This window comes from Sander lucioperca, chromosome 3 (genome assembly GCF_008315115.2).
Source record: "Sander lucioperca isolate FBNREF2018 chromosome 3, SLUC_FBN_1.2, whole genome shotgun sequence".
Taxonomy (NCBI): domain Eukaryota; kingdom Metazoa; phylum Chordata; class Actinopteri; order Perciformes; family Percidae; genus Sander; species Sander lucioperca.
Genome location: NC_050175.1, coordinates 15952818 through 15978594, shown reverse-complemented (window position 1 = coordinate 15978594; position 25777 = coordinate 15952818). Strand labels below are relative to the sequence as shown.

General features: G+C 44.0%; 1 protein-coding gene across 1 annotated transcript in view; it reads right to left on the bottom strand.

The window, feature by feature from the left end:
* The window catches only part of ush2a (Usher syndrome 2A (autosomal recessive, mild)), a 245699-nt gene that overhangs the window by 194247 nt on the left and 25675 nt on the right, over positions 1-25777 (bottom strand). Inside the window, exons 6-10 of the mRNA XM_031314426.2 lie at positions 11816-11951; positions 8789-8852; positions 7475-7576; positions 7096-7285; positions 1474-1688 (exon numbers count right to left, since the gene is read on the bottom strand). Coding sequence (XP_031170286.1) covers positions 1474-1688; positions 7096-7285; positions 7475-7576; positions 8789-8852; positions 11816-11951 — 707 coding nt within the window. The remainder of the gene's footprint in view (positions 1-1473; positions 1689-7095; positions 7286-7474; positions 7577-8788; positions 8853-11815; positions 11952-25777) is intronic.

Genomic DNA, 25777 nt, shown 5'->3' with positions numbered 1-25777 from the left:
TTGTTATAGCTAAGGGAAAAAGAGACTCCACTACTGAAATAATAACAATTTAAATGTCCGCAATAGATCAACTTGTATCTAAATTAATTATGTTCCAGCTCTCACTTGCCTTCTGTTGCTCTGGGCAATGCTGTTCATCTCACAAAAATACCTGTGTACCTGAAGCAGTACTGTAATTGACTTGTATGAAAACATGACTGAGGCATGCTTGAAATGATCTTGCCAGACACGCCAGCGGCCTCAGAGGACACAATGTCTCTTGCGGGATTACATGAATCTTGCGAGATAAAAAAAAAAAAAAAAAAAAAAACATAAATCTTGGAAGATCGAGACAGTGCTCTTTTTGATATAATTATCAACTACTAATATCAGGTTCAATTGCTCTCATGCCAATTTAACTAATACGTATAACTGTGCCAGGCTGTATGTGATATAATTCGTCAGTCAAGTGAAAAATAAGCAATGACTACATAATCTGTAATCTATTCATACCTGTTCTTTCTATCTAGCGCCAACCAAGGCCTTGAAACAAGCAGCTATGCCAAGATTTAATGTGTGAGTTTGTGTGTGTATGTTAAGACTATGTTCCAAGGCCAGGTCATGTGCCAAGGCAGCGCTGTAGGTGGTTAGCTTTATAAACCTAGTCACTGTGAGAGTGCCAGAGTGTGTGTGTGTTAACTCTATATGTGTGTAATATGTGTCTATGTGGGTATGTGTCTGACTTCCTTTGATTTCTTTTGATTTGTTTTGTGCATGTACTAACACACACAAATGTGTGCGTGCATAAATGTGCGTTTATATGTGTTTGTGAGTGTTCATATACTTCTTTATTTAGTCTTGCCAGCAATTTCTGTGTAATCTCCTCTGCCCTAAAGAAGCCATGACCACCCAATAGAATACGGAGAACATATGGTTCTGCTCTGGGGAGAGTGCCTAAAACAGAATAACAGACTGCTTGAGCAGTTTATTTTTTAATTTATTTTTATTTAATTGATTCAAGGCAGTTTGAAATGGGATGATCCATCTGTGGCCAGTGATGTTTTTACCTTCATCTGACTAATGACACAGTAAATGACAAAAACATATTTCAAATTTCACAACAGTGCTGAGCCTCCTGCAAGTCACTACATATGTGTTTGCCCTCTCTTATTCCCCACATGATTAATGACTATAATGTGCTATTGTCCAGTTGATGTCCAGTTAGAAATGTAAACTTTTCATGAACGGATTTTAAGCTTAGAGCATCTATTTTGGATACACACATAATCGTCTCAATTGAGCTTTTAGTTTTCATATTAGTGCTGCAGCATATCAGAAGATAAGAAAAACATTTTGGGCCTTTTAAATTGATTTCTCAAATTGTGTAAACTGAGAAATATGTACAGTATACAATATTCGTTTCTCTTTTTACAGTTAGGTCAATAATATTGACTATTTTCCACATCTGCTCACCCGCTAACATATGGTACCTACCTGGGCAGCTGCAGACAGTTGACTGAATCTGGTCTCAGTAAAGGCCCGTTGTTCTGCATTTGAAACACGGTGCAGTTTCTGGCCATATATTGCCAGTCCAACCAGGGCTGTTCTGTGGTGGTGCCACTCTCAAGTTCTGTGAGGTAAAGCATCTGTCTTTGGATCAGAACTGACTCAGGCAAGAGCCCCCCAAATTGTACTATAACGTAGAATATCTGGAGGAGAGAGGGGTACAAGTTAGCATCAATGTAACTACATTTGCAATACAGGTAAACCCGTACAATGCACAGCAATCCAAAACAACAGGCATGCAGTACATCCTACCATGGTGGTGTTCAGTTTTTGTTGACACTGTATCAGACATATTTATTCACCTCTTTAGTAATTTTCGAGGTCATAGTAATAGCTGTTATTGTTTTGCATCACATTATATTAAGGCCATTATATTAAGATGTGTTAATACTTTTAATGGTATGGTATTGGCATTGATACAAATCCCATTTTAATGACAGGTCTTGTGCAGTGTTAGTCTTGTTGAAATGGTAAAACTTTTGTTTTGCTCATAAGTCATTCCTTTTGTTTCTGTATGGATGACCTAAAATGATAATTAATGGTTTTAGTTGAAAACAGACATCACACATATTCAACACACATACACACGCACAGTTTCCTATAACACATAAACCATGTGTGTCACTGTGTGTAGGTGTGGGTATGTGTGTCAAGTGTTATCTGTCCCACTACAGTGTGGGCTGGGACACTGGGTTACACAGCAGGGAGCGCATTAAGCCACCACCACTGCGCAAACCCACCCCACACCCCACACACAAACACACATACACACACACACACAACCTGAACTTCAGAAAGTGTCTTTTATCTGGGGACTTGAGTTAAGCTACCACGTCAGGACAGCTCCCAAAATCCTGCCCACACTCACATACACACTTCAGAGAGAAGAGGGACGAGTCCTTTGACTGCTCAAGTGTTGACAACCCAATATCTCTCTCTCCCTCTGCCCCCCCATCTGTCTCTCACTGCAGTGCTTAGGAAGAGGATGAAGCTACTGTCCACTGCACATATAGGTGTAAGCAGATAGATACTGTACAGTGTTTGTAATGTAGCATTTCCACTTTACACTCTGAGAGAATTCATTTTTAACTGTTCAAACCAAAGTAGCTAACAATGAATGAGCAGTTAAAGCAGCCATATTATGCTTATTTTCAGGTTCATAATTGTATTTTAAGGTTGTACCAGAATAGGTTTACATGGTTTAATTTTCAAAAAACACCATATTTTTGTTGTACTGCAGTGCTCTCTCTCACTGCTGCAGATCCTCTTTTCAGCTGGTCTCTGTTTTAGCTACAGAGTGAGACCTCTTTTCTTCTTCTTCTTCTGTACTATCTTTGATTGCACTTGCACATGCGCAGTAGCTCAGATGTAGATCATGTCAGCTAGCTCCATAGACAGTAAAAGAAAGGCTGTTTCTACAACTTCGATCAGTTACAAGGCAGGATTAGCTGGGAGACTTCTAAATGAGGGTGCATATGTAAGTAGTAGGGATGCACCGATGCACTGGCTGAACATCGGTAACGGGCGATATTTGCATTGTTAACTGCCATTGGCCATCGGGGAATAAAAATGACATTTGCCGATGATTATATGTGTCATGAACGCTGTGCTCAGGAGAAACTTTTTTTCCCTCTTTTTATTTGGGCGGGGGGAGAGACCGAGACGGAAGAGGGCACCCGCGCACTCTCCTCAGTAACTTAGATTAAACAAAGAAGATGGCGGTCGTGTGGCAATATTTTACAGTTTCAGAGAAAGATCAGCGTTTTGCAGTTTGCAATACGTGTTCCATTGAAATTTCAAGAGGGAGGGCTGTTAGAAAGTCATTTAACACAACAAATCTCATTGGACATTTGAGAAGCAGGCACGAGGCGGTGTACGGCGATTACCTGCAAGCTGACCAAAAACGGAAAAATGAAGCCGCCAAGAAAGCGCAAACCCCCGGCAAGACTCAGACTTCAATTGACACGGCGTTTGAGAAAGCCAAACAGCTGCCTCCAGACAGCGCCAAAGCGAAACAAATAACAAACAAGGTGATGGAGTTCATCGCTTTAGATGACCAGCCTTTCTCTGTAGTGGAGGACGTGGGTTTTCGGAGTCTGATGAAGTTTATGGAGCCACGCTACACGCTGCCGAGCCGGCGTCACTTTATGAGAAATACACAAGGTGAAACATAGCCCTATTTATGTTTGTATTTATGAATAACATAATTTATTTATTTTAATAACATCATTTATTTATTTCACTTGTTTTTGCATTTACACTTGATGTATTTTTTTTTATTTATCAGAAAAATATTTTTTATTGGGCCATGAAAATAATCTCATTGAGTAACTTTTTGTTTATCAGGCTAAAACCACTCAAATAATTTTGTTGGGCAATGTACTGAAACAATCTTTTCATTGATTAGTTAGCAGTCAAAGGTTTTTGAATGTTATTTTTCAGAAAAGAATTTGTCATAAATAAGGTTATAACTAATGTCAACCAGAAAGTGACATTAAAGGTTGTTTTTGTTTCATAAATTGGTCTGATTGAATTTGTGCTCATTCTAGGATAATGTGATCAAAAGCCGAAAGACTTGTATGTTTCCGTGGCACAAAAGAAGGAATAAATAACAAAAAGAAAAAACATCGGCATCGGCCAAGTTGTTATGTTAAACATCGGTATCGGCCCAGAATTTACCAATCAGTGCATCCCTAGTAAGTAGTTCTTTTGTAGATTATGGTGAACTTGTGTGTGTTGTAGCAGTGCTTTGCTATTGAGAACGAGGTAGCATGCTAGCGTTAGCATGCTAGCGTTAGCATTAGCATGCTAACGTTAGCTACGAGCTAATCTGGTTGCGGTTAGCCCGCTCGTTTCGGCTTGTGACGTCACAAGCCGTGCCGATTTTGAACAGCTCACCCAGAGACTGAAGGCAGGACACATTCAGAAACCGTATCTCACTCTAAACAGCATGGATGGATTTTTTTCAAAGTTTGTATGTGTGTGGAAGCACCAGAGACACAACATAACACCCCAAATCCTAGAAAAAGTGTTTTTTTCATAATATGGGCACTTTAATGTCAAGGTATGAAGGTATGAAAAACAGATACCCCCCCAAGCCTATCATACAGTATATAAAATGACAATAAAATTCTTCTGTTAGATAGAATGGTGACAACTAGGGATTAGCTATACAAGCAGTCTGAAGGGGTCAATGGTGTCAAATGTGGATTGCATGTGTGTTCATCTTTCTGCATAACACACAGAAGTTGGTGTGTGAAAGTGTTGTAAGTGTCCAAAGTTGTTCAAATATGTCAACAGAATACACATTGTCTATTGCAAGGATCAAACCCAAAGCCTGATAGGTATCTTTACTAGCTCACTCTACCAGCTGATGGCAGTTTCAGGATAACAATATCCACATCCACAGAGGACAAGTGATTGGTGGATTGATTTAAAGGTCCAATATGTAATATATTTACGGTAATAAATCCAAAAATGACCCCAATGCGTCATCAGATATTAAGGAACGCTAAGTTGAGATACTATCTTTTCTGACAACAAATGCTAATGCCAGTATTTTCTGTTTTTGAAATTTCCGCTGCCCAGTTGACAGCCAGGCCGGGTTGCCAGATATAACGTTACCTGTAAAAACGTAAACCCAGCGAGCTACAGCTGTAACGTTAGTACAGCAATGAAAGCAGCAAACAAACAAACAGGATCAACGGAGATAGATTCTACCTGACCTAAAAACTAAAACTGTATGTTTCTAACAGTTGCGCGACCAGAGACGTAACAAACCCCAGGTAAATAACGTTACCGGAGGACCAGGCAAGCGGACCACGGCTGTTTACAAAGTGTGGCCTGCTCAGCGGCCGTAGCCGACAACGGTGATATGTTTTAAGCCAAGAGAGGGCGGCTGTGAATCGGGAAGAGAGGACCGTAAGTTTGCAGTGTGTTTAGCGATTGTTGCCATAATTCTAAGCCGAGGAAGTGTGTCTGTCCGTCGGCAGTGTTGGGGAGTAACGAAATACATGTACTGGTGTTACGTATTCAGAATACAAATTATAAGTAACTGTATTCCATTACAGTTACAATTTAAATAGTTGGTATTTAGAATACAGTTACATTGTTGAAATCAATGGATTACATGACGATACTTCTCTGTTAGTGTTATTCACTCTCTGAATAAATTAAGGAAACTCCATGCATTTCCCAGAAGCTCCAATATGAAAACGAAAAAATGAGCTATTTGAGCGATCACTCATAGAGGTAGAGATGGAGCCAGAACCGGGACAACAGAGCCAGGGCAGGCATGTGTTTCCATCTTGGAAATTCAAACAGCATTTGACATTAAAGAAAGAACAGGGAGAACGAAATATAACTGTGCAATGCAACCTCTGCTTGCCAGCAACCAACCTCCTTTCAGCGTCCAAATTACTCCACCTCCAACCCGAAGAAGCATCTTAAAGTAAGTTATTTTTTTTAATTAGCCAAGGGTAGTCGTCTGCTGTAGTTTTACTGGTCACCTTACCAATTTATAGTTGACGTGTGACTTTACATTCTCCTACGTGCTGATTTACTAGCCCCAGAGCCGTTGAAAGACTGACTAGCCCCGTTTGACATGCTAGCTAACATTAGCTAAAATTAGCTTGTGGTAGCTTAGACTGCGGTTAGATTTTTGTAGTATGCAGTGCGGGACTACAAATACAAAAATATATCTGCTTGTTCAGGTACACATTCAGCCAGTTGGAACAGAAGAACACACCAGAATAGGCCTGTTTAGTAAGCTGTATGTGATGGCCGCATTCCTACACTTATAAAATGCAATTCAATGTGAAAGTAATCCAAGTATTCAGAATACATTACTCAGATTGAGTAACGTAACGGAATACTTTACAAATTACATTTTTGGGCATGTATTCTGTATTCTGTAACGGAATATGTTTTGAAAGTATCCTTCCCAACACTGTCCGTCGGATGGAGAGGACGGCGAGTTGTTGTGTTTTTAGCGGTTCCTACCTAAGCCTAGGAAGTGTGTCAGTTGGGTACAGAGCTCCGGTACAGGCTTTTATGATTGTCAATATAGCCAGCATCTAACGTTAGCTACTCCGCTGTGCTGTGAAGTAATGTCTGGCTATGTGAGTGTCTAGCAACATTGTTGTGGATGCTGTGGTCTCAGCCTGGCAACCTCTGTGAACTTCGAGTCTGGGGAGGAGGGGGCGGGGGAGACGACTCTCTCCAGTATTTTGAATTTGTACTGCAGTAACTATTTTAAACACTAGCTGTCAGTATTACATATTGTACCTTTAATGATACATTTAATTAACTCTGGTGGTGACTAAATTTAGTCACCACATCTCAACTTAATAGAAAAAGCAGATGGTAGATACAGAAGAATCTTAGATATTTTTGTTGGCACAGTCTTGAAAATGGTCTTTCAAACTGAACGTAAAGACCAGTGAATGTAGTTGTTGTTACTATTGCACATCTATATGTCTGTCTACCATTATAGAGGAATAATATGTGTGTATGTGCTTGGTTGCGTGTGTGCATTATTAGATGCGTTACCTGGTATTGTCCATTCGCCAAATCCACAGTAATAGTGATTCCTTCATCCATTTCCTCTGTAGTCATGATCTTAGAAAGCCATGTGGTGCCCATGTCCTGATCATTGATATAACTGAGTGGATGGGCATTAATGTTGAGTCTTAAGACTCTGTCACTGGTTGTGTCCTCTACACCATTGGGAATGCAGTATCTGTCAACAGTGAAAGTTTACGTTTAAGGTATCTTAACTGTATATTCTTTTTTTCTTTTACAATTTCTAAACAGTAACACTACAGGGTGAGACATTGAGAAATAAAAGGCAGGCTCATCAACATACACAAATATTTAAACTACTGAAAACTACTATTTTTTATATATATATGAAGTTGTGATACTGTACCTCACAACTAAAGGGTGAACTCTCGGGTGACTGGGAGGACAGCGACACTCTGACTGGGCATGGAGCTGGGGCAGGACCCCTGAGTACACCTCCACTATTTCCCTGTGAAAAAAAGAAACAGCAGACTAATATCGAACTATAATACAACACTGAAGCAAAATATAATCCTATGCATATTAAACTGGGATGAGGAAGGACCATTTAATATAGTAAAGTTAAACATTGGCGGTTTTTATAAAAAATGTATTTGACCAAAACTACACGGCTGTGTTTTATATAGAAAGATAAATGAAAAAACATTTTGAAAAAAACACAAGGATTCCCAAAATGTGGGGTATGAACTCTAAATAAACTGTCCTTGTGATTATGAGGATGAACAAAAATGACAGTGACCAAACAAGGCTTTGTCATTACTTATATTTTGAGATACAATCTTAAAGCTATAGTGCGTGGTTTCTGTCGCTTCCATGAGGGATTCTGAGTAATGACAACAAAACTGTCAGCGCATCCACATTATACAAGCCTTCCGTGATCGCCCCTCCCACCCCTCAATCACACAGTTGCTTGTAACCAAGGAGGACACAGAGGATTAAAAAAAACATGGTGTACTCTTCAGAAGAGGTAATTATCTTCGCTCGATTTTCTGCGCGCGAAAGTCGCCGGATGACACCATTTTATAAACATAGCCATACTAAGAAATACAGAGAGAATTTTGTGGAGTTGATAGTCCTAACTAGCTTTGTATCAACTAATATGGCAATGGCTTCAATGTAACGGATGTTCATTAATATAAAAAAGTTATGCACTAAAGCTTTAAGGCACCTGTTGACGGGCCTTTGACTGAACATTTAGTGCAAAGTGGAAAATCAAAGGCATAATTTGAAAACTCAATCTTTCATTTTGTCTTACCCCAATCTTGATGAGAGAAACTTGTAAGCTCCAAGTCCTCACTGTGTGCAGTACATCACTGGTAAGCAAAACACTAATTGCCTCGTATTGAATTCTCAGGAAAATCCTCTGGAAGCAGTATGGATCTCAAGATGCAACGATTAGCCTTCTCCTTCTTTCGTCTAACCATCTTTCCCTTTATCTCTCTATACAGCTCCTCTTCCCTTGTTGCTTTAATCTATAAAGTATCTCTGTCTATTTTTCTCCTAATTTTTCTCCCTTCTTCCCTTTATTCAACCTATCTATAGCTACTTCCCTTCATTTTCCTGTGTCAATCACGGTTCCCTTCCTTCACATCTAACATCTTTATTGCTCCCTCTTTCTCTCCCTATAGCTGCTCATTACCTGTCGCTCTATCCAACTCACCTGTTGGTCAGAGTGGCAGGATAAAATCTAAAGTCTTGCATTCGCCCAATGAACTGATTAGACCCTGGAGAGATGAAAAGAGAGGAGAAAAGAACATAGAGAAGGTGTTAATAGGTCTGTACTGAAGGCAGTGAGTGAGAGGATTTCACAGTGTTTAGTAGATTATCTTATCAGTTTCTTGATAGCAGCTAAGTGAGGCTGCCCACAGCTGCTTATAATGGCCAAGTTCATGATACAAAGCCAAACAGGATCGGCCACAGTCTACTTTTGCCTCCACTAGAGAGCAGAAGGGATTATAAGGACAAATTCATTAGCTTGGTTTGAGGCCAGGGCCAAAACAGGTCTGTATAAGCATAACCAAGTATTTCTAAAACCCTGTGCTTCACAGGGCTTACTCATTAGTGTTTCCTCGCTCTGTTTTTAACTGAAGTGATTCTTGTTTGTAGATGGTCCTTACATAGACATTTTAAAACCCATTTTCTAGACTGTAAAAGTAGATATTCAGGTGGAGTTAGCTGCAAATAACTATTATTTTCATTATTGAGTAACCTGACCAAATACACTTTTTATTCATTCTTTAATCATTTGGTCTATGAATGTCAGAAGATTGAAGAAGAAAATGCCTATTAGGGGTGTGCAAAAAAATCGATTCACATTCGAATCGCGATTCAAGCTCTACCGATTCAAAATCGATTCATAGAATTCCAAAAATTATTTTTTTTAAATTGTATGCCTACTGCAATCACATGAGAAAAGTAACTACATTTACATACTGTGAATGTTTTTTTAAATCAAGAATCGTTTTTGAATCGAATCTTGAGCCTGAAAATCGATATTGAATCGAATCGTGACATTTTCTGAATCGTGCACCCCTAATGACTATAGCAAGTTTTCAGAGCCCAAAATAACATTTTCCCAAACCAAAGCAAACATAAACTGGAATATCTCAAACATATGTACACAAAGTCCAGACTCACTTGAGGCTACTGGACTGCACACAAGAAACACCATCAAACACATAAATGAACACAGGCAAGCCCCCAACTCATCTCCACACACAACCCTACATACGTGACAATGTTGGACAGAACATAAGAGACCCACACAGACGATGATGCTGATCCAAAGAGAGCTGGAGTCTTTTAGTGTCCAACAAACTTCTGTCTAGTTTGACAACAACTCTTAGAAGACGGATAACGTCACTGAGCATCGACAGAACCCCTGCCATGTCTGTGAAGGTGTGTGTGTGTTAGAGGCTTTACTGTGTGTATTCCAAAAAAACATCCTTACTTTAGAGAAACAAAGTGTGTGTGTGTGTGTGTGTGTGTGTGTGTGTGTGTGTGTGTGTGTGTGTTTGTGTGCGGGCGTGTTGGAGGGGTGTATGTGTGTGTAAAACAGAGAGAGTGTTATGGGATGTAAGTGTGTTCAAACAGTGTGTGGTTGTGCAGCCTTAGGCTTTGGCTCCGGATTTCTTTAGCGTGTGGAAATGGGATTATGCCTTCCTCTGAAAAGCACTCTCCCTATTGTTACTGGGATGATGCAAGGTGTAAGCCTTAATTCTCTCTTCTCTTTGTAGGTCTCTGTCTTCTCCCTCTGTGTTTCAGTTTCTGCCATCCATCGCTCTCAGTTTCCTCTTCTGTGTTTTTGTGTTGTGAGAACTGATGACAGTTGTGGTGAAACCCATGTTTACTGGAGGTAACAGCAACAGCAAACTAGTTTGTCAGAAATAGTAAATGGACTGCATTTATATAGAGCTTTTATTCAAAGCACTTTACATTACAAAGACAACACTGAAGTAACTGGTGTATCTGTTTACAATGCAACAAAATATACCCGTTGTTTAAAGGCCTTTTATTGGCAATTGTCCATCGTGCTATGAGCAACAGCAATCTAATTTCATGCTGCACATGGCCCAGGTACCTTTCCATACAACAAGAGTTGACAACAACAGGTATGTATCCTATTGCCCGCAACTCTTTCCTTTTTTTCTTGTTTCACTCCCTGCTATAATTAGAGCTGATCCTGAACTGATTTGTGACCATCTGAACTCAAGCATGATTTGAAACATCTCAACCACACCAATGCACAAAATAGGTGCTCTCAGAAGTTACTATTGTTCTGTTATTACCACTTTTGATACAACCAATTAAGCTATCCTGACGGACCACTTTAAAAATGTGGTTGACATTTAAAGCTCTGCTCTTGACAACTTCTCGCTGTACTTATCAGAAACACTATTTTCAGTTAGCAGGGCAAAAACAGACAGTTGTTAATCAATACATCTGATCAGCAATCGCATAATCAATTATTGAGATTATTGATTATTACAGAATTCCAGACACAGCCCCCAGGTTCAACCACACACACTCACTCTCTCTCTCTCACTCTCACTCACACACACACACACACACACACACACACACACACACACACACACACACTCCATCTCTCTCCCTCGAGCCAATCACTTGCATTGATCACAATCACTGATGTGAACTTCAGCTGATCAGATACTACCTGCTGTGAACTAGGGATCAATGCCTGATAAACGAGAAGAAAAACACTCGTTTATCACTCTGAAGATGAACGGATATCATTTTCTCTCAATTTCTCTCCTATTGACTGAGGTGGCTCCCAGGCACCACCAATCAATCACATATGTGTAGCTGAAGGGGGATAAAGGCTGGGAGGAGAATAAAGGTGGAGTAGTCATTTGACACCATATTTAGATATACAGACAAGATAAACTAAGTGGTAATTTTTCTCCACTTGGAGGGAAAAAAAGACAGTGGTCCCTCTTAAGATTTCAAGTCTGAAAAGCAAATGTCCTCCCATGTATTTGAGTTTTCTGCTGCAATTTTAAACATTTAAAAAAAATTGATAACTGATTCTCAATGATTCCTTGGCTGGCAGTAACTGGAACGGACCTCCATTTTAAATTTCTTTAAGGAATCTGAGCATTTATCATCATCAGGATTTAAAACAATGTAACTTGTCACATGTCAAAAATACATAAAACATCTTTACCGTTGGAGCTGAGTCCCACCCACATGGCACCATCCTCGCTGATATCTGATAGTCTGGCGGTCAGAGGTTGCGTGTCAAATGGTGTCCCATCCTCCTCAAGCCCATCCAGAAATAGACTCACACGCCTGTCATGGACCTGAAAATCAGGCAGAGTGAGACCTAAGTCTGTGCTGACCAGCTTGAACTCAGGCTTTGTATTTAATGTGTATTTTCAGCTTTATGCATTGAACAGTCTACATTTTCTGTGGGAACAAATCAAAAAGTGTCATCAAACTGTGAATGCTACACTATGTCAACCAATCAAAATTAACCACAATAAACAATATATCAGTTTGTTTGATTTTTCAGAACAGCATGAACATTTGATTAGGATGAGAAAGGCCCAAGCAGTCACATAATGTAATTTGTTTTTTTCTGAAAAGAATTGTTGATTTTGTCTAATAGCATCTATGTAAACTGTATACCAGGTTTTGGGAGGGAAAAAGTACAAAGATGATCAATTAATATATCAGCATTTATATAAGCATCATTGGATACCATTACCAGTCTCTGAGCGCCACAGTGGTACCTACGTACATGTAAGGGAGCTTTCCTAAGGGGCAGATACAGCAGTAAAGGCCTAGCAGCAGGTTACTGCTGTAACACACAATGTCTCAGAGAGAGTGGCAGCTGCTGTGTGTGTGCATATTATGTGCATCTATCTACAAAAGTGTATGCACGCACCATTGGTGTTTTTTTGTATATCTATGCATGTGTGTGAGTGTGACCATGTGTGTGTGAATTATACATACGGCTAATCTTCCAGCTCATTTCCCCAGTAGCAGAAAGAGCCTCAGGCTAAACTGCCTCAGCCGCAAATTAGCTTTCTGTTTGACCAAAAATCTCCTCTCCACTCCTTTTCCAGATCTGCGGCATGAATATTAAAAACTGCACAGCAGACAGCATCGTCAAAGCAGGAGCAGCTCGCTTTCACATCAAACCCAAGCAAAAAGAAAGATACTTCCATGAGAGGGGCTCACCCCCCCAAAAAAAAGTTGAATGTGCCCTGTCCTACTCTCTCCCTTTACCCCATCTCTAAATCCTGTGTTTGGGAAATGCACTGTTGCACCACTGATAAACGTAACTCTCCCTGTCTTACTAGAGTAGCCCTTTCCTTCTTCATTTCGTCTCTCTTCTGCTCTGGTCCTCCTTGCTTTGTCCTTTCTCCTCCTCACGAGGTCATTTGATTCCTTCCCTTTTTTTCTGTTTTTGAGTTCTCGCACCTCATTTTCATTTACTCCCGCTCTCTCCCTATTTTTCATAACAATCTTTACTTCTTCCCTCTCAGGCAACGACTTCCCCCTCTCATCTCTCTTCCTGTCTCTTTCCCTCATGTTTATCTTGCCCTGTCGCTCTCACTTGTTGTCAGCTCTTTAGGGAAGTTGAAAAGGTGTGAGGAGGGAAATAAGTCCAAGTCAAAAAACGCCTTTAGGGGATGAAGGCAGGCCCAGACAAGTGTCTGCCTCTCAGAGGATAGTTAAGACGCCCAGACAGACACTTTCATGATGGCTGATTGAAGACTAGCAAGCGCGTGAGAGCAGGAGAGAATACAAGTGAAAAAAAAGGAAAGAGAAAAAAAGAGAAAGGAGGGAGAAAAAGTCAGAGAGCGGGTGTAAGAGAGGGAGCTAGAAGAAGTGCCCTCTTTAGGAATCTCTAAGCTGGAGCTGTGTGGCTCTTGGGGAGATGTGAGGCAGTTGTCAGGCCTGATGTAAATGAATCCTGAAGCGCTTCATTCTCCTTAGCCGCCACGCGCCCTTTTGAAACCCAGCCAACTCCCCTTTGTTAGCTTTCACAAACACTTTTACCTCTGTTTATCCCCCTTTTCCCATCCATCTGTATTTTTACTTCCTTTCCTCTACCTCTCTTTGTCTCTTTAAGCCACTGTAACTTCAGAGTTCTTTGAGAACGGAGGGGAAAAAAGGCAAAAGGAGTTAGAGAACTCTTTAGTGTTAATAACTAGTCTCATTTGGACTGTGTCCACTAAGTCCAGAGGAAAGGAAATTACTATTTTAAACTATACCTATCCGCTTCAGAGGATATGCATTTTGTGAGGGCTTTTAACTAAAGCACTTTAAGGTACCATCACTGCAGGCATTGTCAGATACATACCAAGCTACAATAGAGCCCACAAGTATTGATCACCTAATTCTACATGCCCTGTCTGCATGTCGAAGTGTCCTAAAGCAAGACACTGAACCCCAAGTTGCTCCCGATGGCAGCTCGGCCACTATCGGTGTATGAATGTGTGTGAATGGCAAATTGTAAAGCGCTTTGTCTGATAAGGTAGAAAGGCGCTATATAAATCCAGACCATTTAACATTTATATATAAATATATTGTGTGTATATATATATACATATACACACACACACACACACATACATACACATACATACACATATATATATATATATATATATATATATACATATACATATAGAGAGAGATATATATATAGAGAGAGAGAGAGAGAGAGAGAGAGAGAGAGAGAGAGAGTAGCAAAATAATATATATATTATTTTGCTACTCTTTCATGCAAACTCAGACTCTGTCACATTAAGATTGAAGCTGAAAAAGGAAGGAGAGATGGGTTCAGCAGGGTTCAATCCTGGGCCAGCCTGGATACTGAATCTAACCCCTGCACCCCCCATGGTCCCTGCCACCATTCATTGCTCCATTAGTACCTGGTCTGGTTGCATGCGGTTTTCTCCTGCAATATTCCTGCAAAGTCACAACTCATTTTGAAACCAACAACAGGCACCTACCACATGTTTACATTAACTTTTTAAAATTATTTAATATATTAGCCACTGTTATTTTGTGACTTTTTATGACATTCTGCGACCAAACGAATGGCTGTAATTGTCCATGTACTGTATCATCACCTAGGGACTGCTAACAGTTTTACCTTACTATTAAATGAAATGTACCATAACATATTTTATATCTCTTCTTCTCAAGAAAGTTTTATTATTATCCTTTCCTTATTAAACAATTTCTTTCAAAAGGTTTCTGTGCTCTTAGGGAGTTTCAAGCACTGTTTCCCTGTGCACAACCCACCCCATTGGCAATGTTACCACCTAAGCCTCTCTAAAAGCTCAGGGAAACCCTGAGTGGAAAGCTTTTAGTGATCTGTAGACTGGCATTTTGACTAAAGCTCTTCTCGATTTTCACACTCCTGCCAAGCCATGGCTCAGTACACAGTGTGGACAGCAGTGTTTCTTCTAAGCTCACTTTGTAGCTGTATATACAAAAATATTTAATCAAAAATATAACAGTATAATATAAAACTTTTACTTTTTTTAACCACCATGGAACAAAAACAGCTGTCTGTATCTTGCAAATTAAAAACGTATTGCTCTGTAAAAGTAAAAAAGAAAACTGGCAGTTGAAATCTTGTACAGTATACGTCACAGGCTAGAATTCTGCATTAGGTACAACTGACAAGTTTCCGATGCTCTGCTTAAATTAACCTTTTTCTTTTTGGCACTGGTAAAAGGTTAGATTGGATCAACGGAAGTACATTTCTAGCGGGAAATAACAACAAATGTTTAGCTAGCAAGCTACAAGCTGAAAATGGCAAGTTTTGAAGAACATTTGGATTACACAACAAGGCAGGCCTGCTTGGGTCTTTCGGGGGAGAACTTGTAAGAGCAAAATTACATTTAACAATGTATCCAGCTAATTTAAATAAGCTCACGTTACTGTATTGTGTGAACAGTTACCTTCACTTAATTCTAAGACTAATTCTCATTATTCTAAACAGCAAGGTGTTATCCAAATATCACACATGTTGCAGAGTCAGACAGTGTTAGACTTTAAAATCATATTTTATTTATATGTGGAGCCAATTCTAGATACGTGTGTGTGTGTGTGTGTGTGTGTGTGTGTGTGTGTGCGCGCGTGTGTGCGTGCGCGAAAACACCAGTTTCTGATCAGCTCCTCTGCTCTAATCTAACATTTATATTGTTATTGACACGATAGAACAGATTTAAACCATTTACATTTAACTCTTATTTTGGCAGTTCACTCTTTTTCTTTTAAAGTTTACATAAAACCAAAAACAGACAAAAGCACACAAAGAAAACGGAAGTGAGAGAATAAGAACAAGAATCAACAGTTCCAACCCGAAATCCATTCACACTGAGTCCATTTAACCACACTGAGTTTTGCTTACTGGTAATAGGCTGATTTTATTTCAACATCTGTTGAACAACATGACCTGGCTCAGGTGGTCATAACAAAGAGGGAGACAACACCATGTTGAATGTTTAGACAATACTTTATTAAACCAAATTGAACCAAATTAGACCAAATTAACAATATACAGAATAAGACGTAGAAGTCAGTGGAAGCAGTGGTGTAGGGTGTGCATGAGTGAGTGTGTGTTGGTGTTGTAAAGGCAAACCTAGGATAACATAACCTAACCAAGTCAAACCTTGGTGTGCCCTGGGAGGGGGAAGAGACAGAGGATACTGCAGCTTAAGAGGCCTCAGCACACCAGACCCAGGTGAGCGGAGTAACTCTAATTAGTAACCTGCAAATAGGAGGCACAAGTTAAAACACACCTACTCAATGTAGATGGCAAAAACACTCAAATGACACTGAAGGGCATCGCTTTCCCCCCCTTAAGTCGTGGGCCACAAAGTGATCCACAAAACACCGAAAGTAATAACCACCACCAAGCACACAAACAACAAAAAAGAAAACCACAGCAATCACGCTGCACTTACACAGTTCAACAACCAAACCACATCAACCAACGTGACAGGGCGTCTGCAATGATATTATCCCTGCCCTTAATATGCCTTATGTCCAAACAGTGAGACTGAAGGAACAAAGTTTTGGTCAGTATAAACCACAACTGGGCTAATGCCAGAACTGACATAGACCTCAAAGTGCTGGAGAGCCCAGATCAAGGCTAGCGCTTCCTTCTCAATCGTCGAGTAATTAAGTTGATGCAAGTTGAACTTCTTCGAGAAGTAGCAAACTGACCCATTGACCCCCTCCCACTCCTGCAACAACACTGCACCTGCCCCAACATGACTAGCGTCAACTTGTAATTTGAAAGGCTGGTTAAGGCGTGGCGCAGCAAGAACCGGCGCAGCACACAACAGGGCCTTTATGCTTTCAAATGCCAGCTGACATTTGGGAGACCACACAAATGTACTACTGTCGAAAAGTTCTTGTAGAAAGCGCGATAGTACCCGACCAACGCCAGAAAACGCATGAGTTCCTTTTTAGTAGTTGGCACAGGATACCGCACGACAGCCTGAACTTTTGCATCCACCGGACAAACTCGCCCCTGTCCAACCACCTGGCCCAGGTATTTCACCGTCGCCCTAGCAAACTCACACTTAGCCAAGTTGGTGGTGAGACACGCCTCAGCCAGGCAGAAAAACAGAGCACTGATCCGTTGGACGTGATCATCCCATGTGTCACTAAACACAACAACATCGTCTAGGTAGACCGCACAACCATCAAGACCTGCCACCACCAGGTTCATAAGACGCTGAAAGGTGGCAGGCGCATTGTGAAGACCAAAACTCCCTCAGTATACTCAAACAGACCAAAAGGTGTCACAAAGGCTGAAACCTCGCGCGCTCGCACTGTAAAAGGAACCTGCCAGTATCCTTTCAATAAATCAAACTTTAGCTGAACCCACCAGATCAATGCAGTCTTCCATTCGTGGCAATGGGTAGGAATCTGCCCTAGTGACCTTACCATAGTCACTGTAAAATCTTGGGGACCCATCTGACTTGCCAACCAGCAAGCAGGGTGAGGCCCAATTAGAGGAAGATGGTACTGCAATCTGGTTGTCCAACATATACTCAACCTCAGCTTCCAACACCCTACGCTTGTTCGCTACACAGCAATAAAAACGCTGCTTAATCGGGGGACTGGTACCTACATCAATATCATGTTCGATAAGGGTTGTGCGCGTCGGTGTCTCGCAAAACAACATTGGGAACCTTCTGATCAACTCCACCAGTTCGGTTCTCTGGGACACAGGCAAATGATTTAAACTATCCAACTGACATAGTTTTTCAGCCTACCACAGTTAATAGGATCGTCTGGCCCCTTAACATCTCTCTCAATGTCCAGCCCTGACTGAAGTACAGCAGGACCTGAAAGCACAGAGTCAACCATTAATGCAGGGTTAACAGTAACGTCCTGGGCAACTTGGTCGCTTGCCACAGTAGCACCACAGGCATAGTAGGGCTTTAGCAAATTAATGTGACATAGCTGAGTTGACTTTCTCCGATTTGGGGTAGAAATCAAGTAGTTCTGAACTGAGACCTGCTTCTGAACAGTGTAAGGGCCAGCAAATTTGCCTGAAATGGTGAGGCCTGAAGTGGCAAAAGAGCTAACACCTGGTCACCTGGGCAAAACTGACGCTGCTCTGATCCGCGGTCATTCAATCTTTTCTGAATGGTTTGAGCACCCTCCAAATTTTTCCTTGCAACCTCAACAGCCACATACAGACGACGGCGGAACCTGTTAACATAGTCTGCTAAGTTTTTTGGTGGCTTACTTTCAACCAACCCATCATGCAGGAGGGCTAAAGGACCACGGACAGAATGGCCAAAAACCAAATAATTGGAACTAAACCCTGTACTTTCTTGGACCACCTCCCTGGCTGCTAACGTGAGCCAGGGCAGTCCCTCCTCCCAGTCCCTTCCCATACCATAGGTACGCAGCATAGACTTCAAAGTACAATGAAACCGCTCCAGCGCCCCCTGGTTCTGTGCATGGTAGGCTGAGGCGCAGTTGTGCTTCACCCCCAGCTGTTTCAGAACCTGCTTGAACATATGAGAAGTGAAGTTAGAACCCTGATCACTCTGGATGATGCATGGAATACCAAAAGTGGAAATAAACTGAGTTAGAGCCCTAACTACTGACTTCACTGAAATTGAGCACAAGCGAAAGGCTGCAGGGTACCTTGTAGTTTGGCACATCACAGTTAGCATGTAAGCACAACCTGTCTTGGAAGGAGGCAACGGCCCTACACAGTCTATGATCAAATGCTGAAAAGGTTGACTAGCAGCTGGAATGGGACTTAGAGGAGCAGGTTTAACTACCTGATTGGATTTTCCAGTAAACTGGCAAATGTGGCATGATTTCACATACTTTGCAATGTCACGTTTTAACTGGGGCCAAAAGAAGTAGCCTATAGCACACAATCAAATGTTTTCTTTATGCCCAAATGTCCACAACCATCATGTGCAGTTTGCAACACCACCTCACAGAAACAACTTGGCAAAATGGCCTCGCCCACGAAATCACCATCACAGAGCACCCACTTGTGCACCAGCAAGTCTCCTTGAACCCAGTACACCATGGCTACGTCCCTGACCTTATTAACTGGAAGCACCTCATCCCACAATGCAGACAGGGAAGCATCAGTCCTTTGGCTCTTCACCCAATCCTCCTTTGATACAGACGATGGTATGGGAGATCAGGCAGTGGGACAGGTTCAATAAGCACCGTGTCTTCACAACCCCCTGATCCAGGTGGGTCAGGAGCAGAGTATTTGCGGCGTTGTGCATGTGTGTGTCAGGGTTTTGGTATTTTGTGGTGTGTATTATTTTTGTAGTCGGTTTCTGTTCTGTATTGTGCTTGTTTCCTGTTTTATTTTGTAGTCTGTCTTGTCTCCCTTGTCTTGTCTAGCTTTCTTCCTGTCTTTGTTTGTTTCCCGCCTTTTTTGATTTGTTCCACCTGTTGTGTCACCTGCCTCTCGTTCCCTCGTTACCTTGTGTATTTAGCCTCTCTGTTTTCCCTTGTCTCTCGTTGGATCATTGTTTTGTGTCTGGTTTCTGTTCCTGTCAGTACGTCGTAGCCTGTTCAGTTGTTTCTGCCTGCTCCATTTTTGGACCGCCTTTGGTTTGCTCCTTTTTGTATTTAATAAATCCTCGTGCTCATTACTCCTTCGCCTGCTCTCTGCATTTGGGTCCACCATCCTCGCTAACCATGACAGAATGATCCAACCAACTATGGACCCAGCAGAATTCAAACCAGTTATTCACCCACTGGACTCGGATGGAGAACTGTTGATCGAGTTTTACCGCTCCCTTCATGAAGAGGACCCCGCCTTCGCTAGGCACCTTATGGAGGTGCGTTGGCAGGCCACAGCACGGGAGTTTCGCCTCCCCGTCTCCATGCCTGTGTTTTGTCCTGAGCCTCAGCAGACCTGTGTTTCTGAGCTTGAGCTGACCTGTGTTCCTGAGCTTAAGCTGACCTGTGTTCCTGAGCCTGAGCTGGCCTGTGTTTCTGAGCCTGAGCTAACCTGTGGACCTGAGCCTGCGCTAACCTGTGTACCTGAGCGTAAGCTGACCTGTGTACCTGAGCCTGAGCTGACCTGTGTACCTGAGCCTGAGTTGACCTGTGTTCCTGAGCTTAAGCTGACCTGTGTTCCTGAGCCTGAGCTGGCCTGTGTTTCTGAGCCTGAGCTAACCTGTGGACCTGAGCCTGCGCTAACCTGTGTACCTGAGCCTGAGCTGACCTGTGTACCTGAGCCTGAGCTGACCGGTGTTTCTGAGCCTGAGCTGACCGGTGTTTCTGAGGCTGAACTGACGTGCAACCCTTCTGTTCCCGAGCTGACGTGCAACCCTTCTGTTCCCGGGCTGGCGTGCAGCTCTCCTGACCCTGGGTTGACGTGCAGCTCTCCTGATCCCGGGCGGACGTGCAGCTCTCCTGATCCCGGGCGGACGTGCAGCTCTCCTGATCCCGGGCGGACGTGCAGCTCTCCTGATCCCGGGCGGACGTGCAGCTATCCTGACTCCGAGCTGACGGGCAGCTCTCCTGACTCCGGGCTGACGGGCAGCTCTCCTGACTCCGGGCTGACGTGCAGCTCTCCTGACTCCGAGCTGGCGTGCAGCTCTCCTGACTCCGGGCTGACGTGCAGCTCTCCTGACTCCGAGCTGGCGTGCAGCTCTCCTGACTCCGGGCTGACGGGCAGCTCTCCTGACTCCGAGCTGGCGTGCAGCTCTCCTGACTCCGAGCTGGCGTGCAGCTCTCCTGACTCTGAGCTGGCGTGCAGCTTTCCTGACTCCAGGCTAGCTAGCTACTTCCCTGAACCCCGGCTAGCTAGCAACCTCCCTGAGCCACAGCTAGTTAGCAACTCCCCTGATTCCCTGCTAGCTAGCAGCTCTCCTGACTCCAGGCTAGCTAGCAACTTCCCTGACTCCTGGCTCGCTAGCAACATCCCTGAACTCCGGCTAGCTAGCAACTTTCCTGATTCCTGGCTAGCTAGCAACCTCCCTGATCCCCGGCTAGCTAGTAGCCTTCCTGAGCCCAGGCTAGCTAGCAGGCCCCCTAAATTCAGGCTAGCTAGCAACCCCCCTGAAACAAGGCTAGCTAGCAGCCTCTCTGAGCCCCGGCTAGCTAGTAGCCTTCCTGAGCCCAGGCTAGTTAGCAGCTCTTCTGAATCCAGGCTAGCTAGCAGCCTTCTTGAGCCCCGGCTGGCTAGCAGGCCCCCTAAATTCAGGCTAGCTAGCAACCCCCCTGAAACAAGGCTAGCTAGCAGCCTCTCTGAGCCCCGGCTAGCTAGCAGCCTTCCTGATCCCAGGCTAGCTAGTAGCCTTCCTGAGCCACAGCTAGTTAGCAACTCCCCTGATTCCCTGCGAGCTAGCAAACCCCCTGAATTCAAGCTAGCTAGCAACCTTCCTGAGCCCAGGCTAGTTAGCAGCTCTTCTGAATCCAGGCTAGCTAGCAGCCTTCTTGAGCCCCGGCTGGCTAGCAGCCCCCTTGTGCCCAAGCTAGCTAGCAGCCCTCCTGAGTCCAGGCTAGTTAGCACTCTCCCAGATCCCAGGCTTGCTAGCAGCCTTCCTAGCTTCCCCGAGCTTCCTAGTGTTCCCGAGTTTCCTAGAGTTCCCGAGTTTCCTAATGTTTCCGAGTTTCCTAGTATCCCCAAGCTGCCCAGTTTCCCAGCACTGCGCAGCCTTCCAGAACCGCCGCTGACGTGCAGCCTTCCAGAACCGCCGCTGACGTGCAGCTTTCCAGAACCGCCGCTGACGTGCAGCCGCCCAGAACCGCCGCTGACGTGCAGTCTTCAAGAGTCGTCGATGACCGCTCTTCAAGAATCTACGATGACCGCTCTGCTAGAGTCTTCCAGTCGTCTAGAGTCTTTGATGACCGCTCTGCTAGAGTCCTCCAGTCGTCCAGAGTCTCCGATGACCGCTCTGCTAGAGTCTTCCAGTCGTCCAGAGTCTTCGATGACCACTCTCCCAGAGTCCATGTCGACAGCTCTCCCAGAGTCCACGTCTACGGGCAAGCCAGAGGCCTTGCCGGTCTCCGGCGTCCAAGAGACTGCCCCTGAGACTTTGTTGGTCTCTGGAGTCCCAGAGACCTCCCTAGTGACTTTGCCTTTGTTCTGCCCCCATGAGACTTTGCCTGTGGCGGTCAGGCCGACTCCTGCCCCTCGTGTCCTGTCGGCGGTCAGGCCGACTCCTGCCCCTCGTGTCCTCTCGGCGGGCAGGCCGACTCCTGCTCCCCGTGTTTTGTCGGTGGTCCGGCCGACTAATGCTCCAGTTACCCTGTCGGCGGAGTTGCCGACTCCTGACCCTGTTGTCTTGTTGTCTGTTACTGATCCTGTTACCTTGTTGGCAGACACTGACCCAGCTGACCCGTCGCCTGTCTCCAGCCCAGCTGACCCGTCGCCTGTCTCCAGCCCAGCTGACCCGTCGCCTGTCTCCAGCCCAGCTGCCCCTTCATCTGCTGAGCCTGTCTGGCCACCAGAGGGGATTCGCCTTCGCTGCCGGTCTTCAGAAGGAATTCGCCCTCGCAGACGGCCTCCAGAAGGATTCTGCTTTCACTGTCGCCCTCCAGAGGGGTTTCGCCTTCGTCGCCGTCCTTCAGAGAGGCTTCGCCTTCGCCGCCAGTCATCTCGGTGCCCTCGACATCCTGTACGGCCACCAGAGAGATTCTGCCTTCGTCGCCGGTGGCCAGAAGGGTTCTGCCTTCGTCGCAGGCCGCCTGAAGGTTTCTGCCTTCGATTCTGCTCCCAGTCCCCTGTTGCCGAGGCCTCTCTGCCCCCTGTTGCCGAGGCCTCTCTGCCCCCTGTTGCCAGTGACTCTCTGCTCCTTGTTGCCGAGGCCTCTCTGTTCCCTGTTGCCGAGGCCTCTCTGTCCCTGTCCCGGGGCCTTCCTATTCCCTGTCCCGAGTGGTCTCTCCATTCCCTGGCCCCACTTGACTTGTTTGCTGACCTGTTTGGCCCTCCTCCGGTCCCCCTCCGCCCTCCCTGGGTTGTCTTTTTGTTCTGTTTTTGGGCCATCTGGGATCTGTCCCTTGTGGGGGGGTACTGTCAGGGTTTTGGTATTTTGTGGTGTGTATTATTTTTGTAGTCGGTTTCTGTTCTGTATTGTGCTTGTTTCCTGTTTTATTTTGTAGTCTGTCTTGTCTCCCTTGTCTTGTCTAGCTTTCTTCCTGTCTTTGTTTGTTTCCCGCCTTTTTTGATTTGTTCCACCTGTTGTGTCACCTGCCTCTCGTTCCCTCGTTACCTTGTGTATTTAGCCTCTCTGTTTTCCCTTGTCTCTCGTTGGATCATTGTTTTGTGTCTGGTTTCTGTTCCTGTCAGTACGTCGTAGCCTGTTCAGTTGTTTCTGCCTGCTCCATTTTTGGACCGCCTTTGGTTTGCTCCTTTTTGTATTTAATAAATCCTCGTGCTCATTACTCCTTCGCCTGCTCTCTGCATTTGGGTCCACCATCCTCGCTAACCATGACAGTGTGACAGCACAAGTTGGAAAAATCCCTGGCAAAAACAGACTTCTCTCCTCTGAACTCTTAGCATGGCATGGGAACAACAGGTGGCGGCATACGACTCCCAACCAAATCATTACCCAAAACCATATGGACACCCTCAATAGGTAACTCAGGGCGCACCCCAACAGAAACAATGCCCTGCACCAGCTCACAGTAAAGCTCCATAGCATGGCGGGGCACAGGAATCCAACCCATCTCCATCCCTCTCATCAGTACATAATCATTTGTTGCTGACTCAAGTGAAAAAGGCAACACAGACTCCACAACAAATGAGTGCTTTGCACCTGTATCTCGTAGTAACTTGATTGGAAGATGTTTGTCGCTACCCACCAACGACACAAAGGCATCAGCAATGAAAGGTTCAAAACCAGAATCCTGAACTAAGTCCACACAATCTGGTACCTCACCTGACACTTCACCCGAGCCTACACTAGAGGCCACACAAACAGGCTTTTCTGAGACTGTGGAACAAAGTATAGCTGGAGCATGAAAAGGCAAAATGGGCTTACCTTTTGGCTTTAACAGCAGGCACTGGTCTTTCCCCACGGCAGTAGTTGCATACCGTACTGCTCTCTTGTCGCCCCGTCCAAGCAGGCTTACGTGAGAGACCTGGCTTTGCAAACTCCACGCCACTGCGTGGATTCATACTGCCATTAACATTACCTTTCCAATCTCCAACAGAGCGTACTTCACCATAACTGTTCTTATGCATCAACACAAAGTCATCAGCTAACTCTGCTGCCTTCAGTGCGGTGGTGGGCTTCTGCTCATTTACATATGTAGAAACAGATTGAGGGATGGCACTTTTAAACTGCTCCAATATGATAAGCTCACAAAGACCCACAAAAGAATTCACCTTGGTTGCAGAACACCAACTTTGAAAATGGCAAGTCAAATCACACACAAACTCGACATTGGTCTGCTTATCCCCCTTTACCCAGTTTCTGAAATTCTGACGATAAGCTTCAGGAACCAACTCGTATGACTTCAAGACAGCTGCTTTTACTGCCTTATAATCTAAGCCATCCTCACCACATATAGCCGAATAGGCCTCCTGGGCCCTACCAGTGAGGACGCACTGAAGCATCAGCACCCTGTCTGAATCTGGCCAATTTTTTGCATGTTCAACATGTTTGAAGAGAGTGAAAAAAGCATCAGGGTCACAATCATTAAACCTCGGCACCAAACGCAAGTTTGCAACCACATCCAAATCACCCTGTGCAGAGCCAATGGAGACATCATCCTGACCCCCAGAACCCTCAAGAACAAGCTTGCCTTCTCTTATTTACTCCAACCTAGACTGCTCCAAGTCTAACTTCCTCCTCTCTGTATCCTGCCGCATTTTCTACAACTCAAGCTTTTCCACCTGTCGAAGTCTCTCCAACTGAAACCTTTCTTCTCTCTCAAAATGCCTGCGATGCTTCTCCTGCTCAAACTCCAAAGCCAACAGCTCCTTCTGCTGTTCAAAAGTTAAACTCGCTGCCTGCACAACTGTTGCTACAGATGACATGGGCACAGGCTCAGTCTCAGTTTTATTTAACACACCACGTTCAAATAAAGACAACAAAACTCTCTTTTTAATCTCATCCTTGTGACTTTTCTCTGCAACAGCAATATCATAATGATCAGCTACCTCCACCAACTGATCCTTTTTATGACCATTTACAAAATCCACTGTGGGTGCCTAAAAAAAAAACTGACACAGAAGCCATCATCACAAAGGACAATACAGAAAACTATATTTTAACCGTCACAGTCACACTTTGGCAATTGTCAGCCCTTTGACAGAGAACTTCCCCCTAACTGCCTAGCCAAAAGCTAGCTACAGCTCAACCCTAGGCTTCGTGTGGTACTTGCGATGGGTAGTGATGCACGGCATTGACTGCAATAATAACCATTATATGCATTCAATGACATTAGCCCGACAACCCGAAAGAGCAACGAAAAATTGGCGACCCTCCAGCAGCAGCAGATGTGCCCCCGAGACAATCACTCTAGCCACTTTCCCACCACACTGACAACAAACGGACACCCTCCTCTCTTAAACTCTGGTCAAACATCTTTTGTATCCTTTCCTCAGAACTTTCCCTCTCTTGTTGCTCCTCTCATGCTTGTCTCCTCTTCCTTACCTATCTCTTCCTCTCCTTTTAACCTCCTCTAATCC